At 40.0% G+C, this 10954-nt stretch overlaps 1 protein-coding gene across 8 annotated transcripts in view; it reads left to right on the forward strand.

Annotated features, from left to right (window-relative positions):
• The window catches only part of Nsd1 (nuclear receptor binding SET domain protein 1), a 106833-nt gene that overhangs the window by 21035 nt on the left and 74844 nt on the right, over positions 1 to 10954 (forward strand). For all 8 annotated transcript variants that reach the window (XM_029468505.1, XM_021180996.2, XM_029468506.1 and 5 more), the window contains 2 exons: positions 4108 to 4243; positions 8335 to 8507. In XM_029468505.1, coding sequence (XP_029324365.1) covers positions 4108 to 4243; positions 8335 to 8507 — 309 coding nt within the window. The remainder of the gene's footprint in view (positions 1 to 4107; positions 4244 to 8334; positions 8508 to 10954) is intronic.

Consider the following 10954-nt stretch of genomic DNA (forward strand, 5'->3'; position numbering starts at 1 on the left):
TGGCTGTCCTGGAACTCACTCTGTAGACCAGGCTGGCCTCGAACTCAGAGATCCGCCTGCCTCTGCCTCCCGAGTGCTGGGATTAAAGGCGTGCGCCACCACGCCCGGCTTAGACCATGCTTTCTTTAAATTTTTTTATTACATTTCTTTGAGTGTGGCAAGTGAGGGAACACCTGTGCCATGGCGCACATGGAGGTTAGAGAATCATGTGATCAAACTCAGGTCATCCCGCTTGTTGGCAAACAGCTTTATTCACTGTGCCTTGTGTATGTGTGTGCATGCCCCTCTGTCTGTCTGTCTGTCTCTCTCACACACACACATACACAGACACACACACACTCCCTTTTAAAAAAAGATTTAATTTTTTTATTATTTTAATTATTTATGTATATTGTGTAGGTATGTGTATATGTGTGTTAGGTGTCCCAGGAGGCCATTCAAGAGCTCCTTGGATCCTCTGGATGTTAAACTCATGTAGTCTACTCTAACTTCAAACTTATCTCAGCCTCCTAAATGCTAGGATTATAGATTGTACCACTCTGCCCTGCTCTCCTTAAATAGATTTTTTTAGCAGATGTAGACCCTAAATCTACATATACTAACTGTATTCCATTGCATTCACAAATTACATTTTATATTTTCATTCTTCAGTTAGTGGTCATCTGACTGTTTATACTTTTTTGACTGTGGTAAATTATTTTATGAACATTTATATACATTTGTCTGTGTGTGTTTCTGTGTTTCCCTAGTGTTAATGGCAGGCAAGTATTCTACCACTAGACCTTGTACTCAGAAATTTGCCTACTTCTGCCTCCTGGATGCTGGGCTTAAAGGTCTGTGCCACCACCACCTGCACTGAAGAAATCTTTAAATCTTTCAGAAAGAAAACCATTATTATTATTTTTTTTAATTTATTTTATATATGTTAGTACACTGGTACTGTCTTCAGACACACCAGAAGAGGGCATAGGATCTCATTACAAATGGTTGTGAGCTACCGTATGGTTGCTGGGAATTGAACTCAGCACCTCTGGAAGAGCAGTCAGTGCTGTTATCCTCTGAGCCATCTCTCCAGACTGGATCTTTTGGTCTCTTCACAGGGTTTATTAAAGTTACCATCCTGCTTTGCTCCACCAGTGCCTGTTGTTTGGCTAGTCATAGCTCAGCATATTTATTTTTTGGCAATGTGTCTGATAATACCATGTAATCCATTTGTAATAGGTATATGAATAGAAGGCAGAACCAACTCCATCTCCTCATTTAGGGTTAAATTCTCATAAGTAGTATCTCAGGTTTTATTGTTATCGAATGATAAATGTAGTCATTAATAATTTGAACTTCAGTTTTCCTATCCAGCTTTGGATCCATGGACTAAACTGATACTGTTCCTGTGTGTGTTGTGTATGTGTGTATATAGGGGCACTTGTGCTTGGAGGCCAAAAGTGTCAGGTATCTGTAATAAGTATAAAGTATGCCTTATGGAAATGCAGGGAAGATCATTGTGCTTGATAAATTGGAAATACCAAGTAAATAAGGATTGAATAATATTTATTAATGATTGCAAATAAACAAGTACATTTAGGACTTAAATAATATCAACGATTGGCAAATTTTTCTTTTGGGGGCGGGGAATTTCAGACAGGGTTTCTCTGTCTCTTTAGCCCTGGCTGTTATAGAATTCAATTTATTGATCAGGCTGGCCTCAGATTCATAAAGATCTGCCTGCCTTTGCCTATTGAGTATTAAAGTTGGGTGCCACCATCACCTGGTCACAAGTTACAGATTACATTAGAAATATAGGTACCTGAGTTGGCAAATGCAATGTTAGTATCAATTAGATTTTGGCAAATAAAAGATTTATTTTTCTTTTCAGGCATTTGTTTTTTGAGACAGTCTCATGTAGCTCAGATTGGCTTGGAACTAAACAATGTAGTAGCTGATGCTGTCCCTGAACTCTGAGTCTCTGCCACCATACAGGGCTTCATTCAGGCTCTAAAAGTTCATATAGTTAACAAACTTTGAGAGACTTTCTGAATTGATTGGAAAATAGCTTCCCTTTTTTAAAGGAAAGTTCTATATTTTCTATTTAATACCTTAGTGACTTTGAAAATGAAAACTGGGGCTGGTGAGATGGCTCAGTGGGTAAGAGCACCCGACTGTTCTTCCGAAGGTCCGGAGTTCAAATCCCAGCAACCACATGGTGGCTCACAACCATCCGTAACGAGATCTGACTCCCTCTTCTGAAGTGTCTGAAGACAGCTACAGTGTACTTACATATAATAAATAAATAAATCTTAAAAGAAAAAAGAAAGCACTCGGGAGGCGGAGGCAGGTGGATTTCTGAGTTCGAGGCCAGCCTGGTCTACAAAGTGAGTGCCAGGACAGCCAGGGCTATACAGAGAAACCCTGTCTCAAAAACCTAAAAAAAAAAAAAAAAAAAAAAGGAAAAGAAAATGAAAACTGTAGTATTTTCAGGTGAACTTAACTTACAAACATGAGTATTTTGAAGCATCATAAGTCATTCTATTTCACATGCTTTATGTGAAAGCCTTTTGTTTAAGTGTATGTGGGTCTTTTGCCTATATGCCTGTCTGTGTACTAGTGTGTTTGGTGGCAGTAGGGTTCAGAAGAGGGCTTTGAATCCTCTGGAACTAGAATTACAGATGGTTGTGGCCACTGTGTGTGTGTGTGTGTGTGTTGGCAGTGAAACCACAGTCCTCTGGCAGAGTATATATGTTCTAATTGATCTTTCTCCCCAGCCCCAAGTGAAAGCAGTCTTTAGATTGAAAGATGCTTTTAAATAAGGGCATTATTCATTATTTATCATTTACTTGGATTATTTCAATGAATCATTCCTTTTATTTTTTATGACCACTTGAGTGCCAAGTATTCGTTTAAGTCATTTAGGAAGGAACTCTGTAAGCACCTTTGAAGACATGGTCCTTAGGGTGAAATGGTCCTTGGATTAACCTGAGAGATTGTTCTTAGTCCTCGCACTCCACAGAGTTTGGCCTCTGCAAAATACCTTAGTATATTTGCACCTTTTTTTGTATATACAGGATTGAAGGCTCAGGCCTGTGAAACACAAGTTTTTTTCCTCTGAAAGCAGGAATTTGTGCTATTTAGAGACATGGACCTCAGAGCTGAATGCAGACAGATGCCATATCAGTCAGGCATATTATTTTTGGAGAAAAGATTCAGGCTGAGTTGAACAATTCCTAAGAGCTTCATTTATATTTATATTCTATTTGAATGTTGTTCAGAGTTGTACTGTGTAATATTTTGTATATCTTCTTTGTTCATTATGGGAAAAATTTATGTAGTATGAGTAGAGTATGACCTGTACTTCTAGAATTTGATTTTGTTCTGTTTGGGGCAGAGTCTCACTATATAGTCCTGGCTATCTGGAGCTCACTGTGTAGACCAGGCTGGCATTGAACTAGTGATGTATTCTTGCCTCTTCCTCCCATGTACTAAAAAGTTAAAGGCTTGTACCATCATATCTTATGTAATTGTAGGATTTTGTTTTCATAATCACCATTTATGATTATAAAACAAATTGAAAATTATTCTAAAAGGCTATGCTATGAACAGTTGAAGCAGGGTAATTTGTGCTGGGCTGTCTTTTTTTTTTTTTTTTTTTTTTTTTTTTTTTAAACATTATTTCTATGTATTGTTGCACTGGAGAGATGGCTCAGAGGTTAAGAGCACTGGCTGCTTTTCCAGAGGTCCTGGGTTCAATTCCCAGCAACCACATGGTGGCTTATAACCATCTATGGTAAGATCTGGTGCCATCTTTTGGGCTGCAGGCATATATGCAGGCAGAATGCTGTATACATAATAAATAACGAAATAAATCTTAAAAATACTTAATTGTGGTTGTGAGTGGGTACTGTGTTAATGTGGAGGCAGAGGGTAACATGGGAGTTTGTTTTCTGCACAGTGAGTCTCAGGTTGTTAGGTTGGTGGCAGGTGCTTTTACCCACTGAGCCATCCTGCTGGGTTTTCATTTTGTATTTCTAGGCATTGCTTTTCAGAATTCTAATTGGAGGATAATGCTCCGAGGTTTTTTTTTCTTACTGTTCCCCCATGTTTTGTCTGTCTAAGTGTCAACCGAAGAAAAAGTCTACACCACTGAAATATGAAGTTGGAGATCTTATTTGGGCAAAATTCAAGAGACGCCCTTGGTGGCCCTGCAGGATCTGTTCTGATCCATTGATTAATACGCACTCAAAAATGAAAGGTAATAACTTACAGTTGATTATTTATTGTAAAATACAATGTGTGGAATCATGAGCTTTTTAGGAGCTGTTTTTAGTGTGAATCAGAAGTTTGGTACTTAGCAGTAATACATTGTTTTCTTGGAAATTTTTAGGATTAACACCTTTCATTTTTTTAGTTGAAGTTTGTCTTACTCTGAGATTGAAAAGTAGTTAGATCAGGCTGTTAGTACTTGCCTGCAATTTCATGGTTGGAAAGATGGAGTCAGGAGAATCATGGATATGAGGACAGCTACATAGTGAGATTATGTTTAAAATTTTTTAAAAGATTTATTTATTTATGTATATGAGTACACTGTAGCTGTACAGATGATTGCAAGCCATCATGTGGTTGCTGGGAATTGAACTCCCTCTGGCCCCACTCACTCTAGCCCAAAGATTTATTATTATACATAAGTACACTGTAGCTGTCTTCAGACATACCAGAAGAGGACATCAGATCTCATTATGGATGGTTGTGAGCTACCATGTGGTTGCTGGGCTTTGAACTCAGGACCTTCAGGAAAGCAGTTAAGTGTTCTTATCCGCTGAGCCATCTCTCCAGCCCATTTTAAACTTCAAGACCTCAGGATGGTGAAGGTGCACACCTTTGAGACCCAGCACTTGGGGGACAGAGGCTGGTGAATCTCTGTTCCTGGCCAGCTTGGTCTACAGAGTGAGTTCCAGGACAGCCATGACTGTTACGCAAAGAAACACTGTCTCAAAAAACAACACAAGGGCTGGAGAGATGGCTCAGTGGTTAAGAGCACCGACTGCTCTCTGAAGGTCCAGAGTTCAAATCCCAGCAACAACATGTTGACTCCATCCATAACAAGATCTGACCCCCTCTTCTGGAGTGTCTGGAGACAGCTACAGTGTACTTACATATAATAAATAAATAAAATCTTTTAAAAAAAAACCATAAAATAAAAATCTCAGTTATTTTGTATGTACACAATGGAAAATAAAAATGGAAATTTAATTCTACAAATTAATGTATGTCCCAGTCTCCCTGTCACACACCTCTGACCCCCATATTTTTATAAATGAGGTTTTATTTTTGTCAGGCTGGCCTTGAACTGTCTGGCAATATGATCTTCCTCCATCTCCCATGTGCTGGGATATCAAGTGTGTGCCACTCACTTTATGTGGTGCTATCATCTCGCCCGGGACTTTGTGCATTGTATGTAGGCACTTTACAAACTGAGGTTCATCTATTGACCTTAGACTATTTACTTAAGAATTTACATTGTTGGGGCTGGAGAGGTTGCTCAGTAGTTAAGAGTACTGCCTGCCCTTACAGAGATCCTTAGTTCAATTCCCAGCAACCATATGGTGGCTCACAACCGTTTATAATAGAATCTGATTCCCTCTTCAGGGTGTGGGAAAAGTGATCATTCATACATAAAAAATAAATAAGTATTTTTACAAAAGAAAAGAAAATATAATTTACATTGTCTTTAGCCAGAGAAATGGCTCAAAGTGTTTGAAGTATAAGCCTGAAGACCTGAGTTGCTTCGTCGGGCTTCCTATGGTGGAGAGAACTACCACAAGTTGCTGTCTGCCCTCCACATGTATGCTATAGTATGTATGCATATAAATAACAATGTTACAAAAATTGGGAAAAAAGTTTACATTGTCCAGAATCAGTTTTCTGTGTATTTATCTATTTTAGCCATGAAATGTTTGATAATTTAAAGGCTAAAATAACTCATTCTGAAATATTGCTGACTGAGACCGTGCATACTTCGTATACCAGTACTTAGGGCAGAGGTTCTCAGCCTTCCTAATGCTGCGACCTTTAATACAGTTGCTCATCTTGTGGTGACCCCAACCATAACATCATTTTTGTTGTTCTCTCATAACTGCAATTTGCTATTATTACAAATTGCAATATCAGTATTTTCTAATGGTCTTAGGTGATTTTTGTAAAAGCATCATTTGACTCCTAAAGGGATTGTGACCCACAAGTTGAGAACCTCTGACTTTGGGATTTGGAAGCTGGAGGATCAACGATTTCTAGGTTATCCTTGGCTAGACAGTGAGTTTGAGGCCAATATGGCGTAGGTGAAACTTTCTCAATTAGAAAGAATGACAAAAATCTTGATTTGGAACATTTTTCGTTGATTATTGTTTGTTTTTCTTACTTAGCTTGTTACATTTGATTCTAGGATACTTTGAAAAATAAGGTCTAAAACTTGATGTACTTATTTTTTTTAAAAAAACTAATCTCTCTTTTCTTTTTTTGGTTTTCCAAGACAGGGTTTCTCTGTATAGCCCTGGCTGTGCTGGAACTCACTCTGTAGACCAGGCTGGCCTAGAACTCAGAAATCCGCCTGCCTCTGCCTCCCAAGTGCTGGGATTAAAGGCGTGCGCCAGCACACCTGGCCTTTGAAAAGTTTTATACCAGCAGAAAATTTAAGGATGAAATAAACTATATACATTTAGATATAGAAATTGCAGATTTGTGGCAATTCTTAATTGATTTGAATATAAAAATTAGTGTAGTATAGTGCAGTATATAACAATGCAGTGATTTCCCCTTTAGGTTAAGTATTTCAAATGATGTTAGAAAATACACATTTTGGGGATGGAGAGATGACTCAGCCGTTAAGAGCATTGACTGCTCTGCTCTTCCAAAGGTCCTGAGTTCAATTTTCTTAAACCACATGGTGACTCACAACCATCTGCAATGTGATCTGACACCTTCTCATGTGTCTGAAAACAGCTACAGTGTACTCATACATAAATCTTCAAAAAAAAAGAAACCAAAAAACCACAAATTTTGGGGCCTGGGAGTGGCTCAGTCAGTGAGTACTCTCCTTTCTAAGCATGAGGACCTTTCAGTTCTCAGCACTCAGAAGGTGTTACTGGGTTCCATAACCCCACTGGGGGGTGGGACGACGACGACCCGTGGCTTTGTGAAACAAGTGCTGGGAACTGAACTTTGGTCCCCTGCAGGCAATGTGTGCTCTTATATCTGAGCCATCTCTTCCTGTTTTTAAGACAGTTTTCTGTAGCCAAGGCTAACTTCAAAATTATTGTGCAGTTTAGGATGGCCTTGAACTCTGGATTCACCTGCTTCCATTAACCTTGGCTTAGGTGCATTCTTTTTTTAAGGTTTTTTTTTTCTTTGAACCTCTTGAAACAGGTTCTCACTATATATAGCCCTGGCTAGCCTGAAACTCTTCTATAGATCAGGCTGGACTTAAATTTATAGAGATCGGCTTCTCTCCCAAGTACTGGGATTAAAGACACATATGAATCTCTGTTTTATTTTTAGATAAGGCCTCTTGATATAGCCTAGGCTGGCCTAGAACTCAATTTATAGTCCACAGACTTGTGGAATCAGAGCAATTGGCTCCTCAGAGCTAGAGTTATAAGCAGTTGTGAGCCACTAGACTTGGGCATGGGGAGCTGAATTCGTCCTCTGTAAGACCTGTACATGTTTTTAAATGTTGAGTTATCTTTAGCCCCTTAAAAAATACTTTGACAGGGGCAGTGGTGGCTCACCCCTTTAATTCCAGCACTTGGGAGGCAGAGGCAGGTGGATTTCCTGAGTTCGAGGCCAGCCTGGTCTACAGAGTGAGTTCCAGGACAGCCAGGGCTATACAGAGAAACCCTGTCTCGAAAAAAAAAAACCCAAACTTTGACATATTTGTATGTTTGTTTGAGGGTGCTCAAGAGGGCAAAAGGTGTTGGATCTCCTAAAGGGGCAGTTAGCGCTAATTGTGAGCTGCCTGATTTGGGTGCTAGGGACTGAACTTGGGTCCTCTGAAACACAAGGAATTGCTCTTAACAGCTGAGCCATCTCTCCAGCTACTCAACATGGATTTGAATACATATCTGCTTTTGGCCTCTTACATACTCAGCAAATGCTGTAACAGCTCTCCTCTCATCATGTGTTTGCTGGAGACCAGACTCAAATTGAACTCAGGTTGTCAGGTTTGGTGCCAAGTGTCCTTCGCCTGCTGAACTATGGCTGCTTGGCTGCTATAGGAGGATTGCTTATTCTCTTGATGTCAAGTACTCATCCTTCCTTCTGAAGAAATGACTCTTTTTCATTCTTATCCAGTTGCCAATAGGAGGCCATATCGTGAATACTACGTGGAGGCTTTTGGAGACCCTTCTGAAAAAGCCTGGGTGGCTGGAAAAGCAATCGTCATGTTTGAAGGCAGACATCAATTTGAAGAACTACCTGTCCTTAGGAGAAGAGGGAAACAGAAAGAAAAAGGATATAGGCATAAGGTAAAGACAATGTATAAACAAAAGAATACAGCGCTAATAGATTTGAAATATATATTACGTTTAGTTAACAGGATATTTGAAAAAATAATAGTTAGAACATAGCATATTTTGTTGGGATTAGCTCTCCCTAGTTTTCATACATCTTTACACTGATTATTTTGAGAAGTGATTCTACCTACCTCTGACTCCGCAGAGAGAAGTAATGGACACTATTATGGAGTGACCAGTCCTTGGTTGTCTTTTTTTTTTTTTTTTTTTAAAGATTTATTTATTTATTTATTTATTTATGCAGACACTCCAGAAGAGGGCGCCANATTTATTATATGTAAGTACACTGTAGCTGTCTTCAGACACTCCAGAAGAGGGCGCCAGATCTCGTTACGAATGGTTGTGAGCTACCATGTGGTTGCTGGGATTTGAACTCTGGACCTTCGGAAGAGCAGTCGGGTGCTCTTACCCACTGAGCCATCTCACCAGCCCAATTGTCATTCTCTATCCCTGTATTCTCACAGTATGTCACAATCGGTTGGTTAGTTTGATAGGCTTTTGCTGATTTGCCCCAACTAACTGTCAATTCCTGGACTCCTCAGCCTCCTGAGTAACTGGGACTATAAGAACACAACACTGTCTTATTTAGATTTTTTTGTTGCTGTGTCAAAACATTGTGACCAAAAAGCAAATTGGGGAGGAAAGAAAGTTTATTCGGCTGACACTTCTACAGCACTGTTTGTCATTGAATAAAGTGAGGACAGGAACTCAAATAGGGTAGGAACTGATGAAGAGTCAAATCGGGAGCAGGGGAGGGAAGACTGGGGTTGGGGGAAGTGCACAGTTGCCTGCTTCCTTATAGAATCCAGGACTACCAGCCCAAGGATGGTACCATTCCCAGTGAGCTGAGCCCAACCCTACTGATAAGTAATTGAGACAATGTCTTACAGTTGCATCTCATGGAGACAATTCCTCAGCTAAGGCTCCTTTCTTTCTGATGACTATACCTGTCAAGTTGACAGAGATAACCAGCCAGTACAGTTGATTTGTTGTCAACTTGACACATAAACACATCATTATTAAGCCACAACCCTTCCTTTCTTATTCATCCCTAAGATCTCACATTAAAATCATAACAAATAACAAACAAAGAGACCAAATACTTTCTTACTTCAGGAGTGAAAAATTAGGGCACAGTCAGTCAAATCAAAGCAAAAACTAAACTCCAACCGTCCAGTATCTGTGATCCACTCACAATCTTCTGGACTCCTCCAAAGGGCTTAAGGTCAGTTCTCTGGCTTTGCCTTCTATAGTACACTCAAGCTTGACTTCTAGACTCCAGCTGGCTCCTCCACTCCACTGCTGCTGCTATTCTTGGTGGTCATCGCATGGTACTGGCATCTGCAGAATCCTGGGGTCTTCTGCAACTGTGCTGCACTTTCACCAATAGCCTCATTGAGGCTCTTTTCATGGTGCCAAACTTCAACTACTTTGCATGACCCACTCGGTCTCTGGGCCTTCAACTGCCACTAAGACTGCAACTTCACTAGGGCTGCTCTTCACGAACTCTTTTTTTTTTTTTTTTTTGGTTTTTTCGAGACAGGGTTTCTATGTGTAGCCCTGGCTGTCCTGGAACTCACTCTGTAGACCAGGCTGGCCTTGAACTCAGAAAGTCACCTGCCTCTGCCTCCCAAATCTCTTGTTTTAATCCCTAAGGTTGAACAGGAAAATAAAAAGAATAAAAAAGATATATTGTACTTACCTTGTTGGCTTGTTTGTGTGCTTTTAGACAGGGTCTTGTTCTGCATGTTAGACTGTTCTTGAACTCAGGCTTCCCTGTCTCATACTTGCCAGTACTTGAGTTATAGAAATGTCTCTGTAACGTCCGACTTTAATAAGATGTTTTAGTAGTTTTATTCCTTTTGTTTTCTGCCAGTTTTTAGTTTTGTAGTTTCATACCTGGTTATATTTTAATCATGAACATTTCTCTCTGTGTGAATGGGTTTTGCTTCCTTTGTTTTGCCTTTAGTCAGGGTCTCGCTGTTGAAAAGGCAGGCCTCAGACTCACAGCCCTCTGCCCGCAGTCTTGAGGAATGCGGAGGATGTAGGTGGGTGACACCACACATCTGTTTAGGTTATGAAACATAGCATGTTATGAGTCATTTGTTTAGGTTTATGAACATTTGTTGCTTTTTAATTTTTTCTTTTGTTTGTTTTTGAGGTAGGGTCTCTGTGGCTAAGGTTGCTAAGTCAATATGTAGACCAAGTTGGCTTTTGAACTCAGAGATCTACTTGCCTCTGTCTTGGAGTGCTGGGATTAATAGAATCTGCCATTAATCCTAACTGAAGCCGGGTATGGTGGCGCAGGCCTTTGATCCCAGCACTCGGGAGGCAGAGGCAGGCGGATTTCTGAGTTCGAGGCCAGCCTGGTCTACAAAGTGAGTGCCAGGACAGCCAGG

This window comes from Mus caroli, chromosome 13, assembly GCF_900094665.2.
Source record: "Mus caroli chromosome 13, CAROLI_EIJ_v1.1, whole genome shotgun sequence".
NCBI classification, from domain to species: domain Eukaryota; kingdom Metazoa; phylum Chordata; class Mammalia; order Rodentia; family Muridae; genus Mus; species Mus caroli.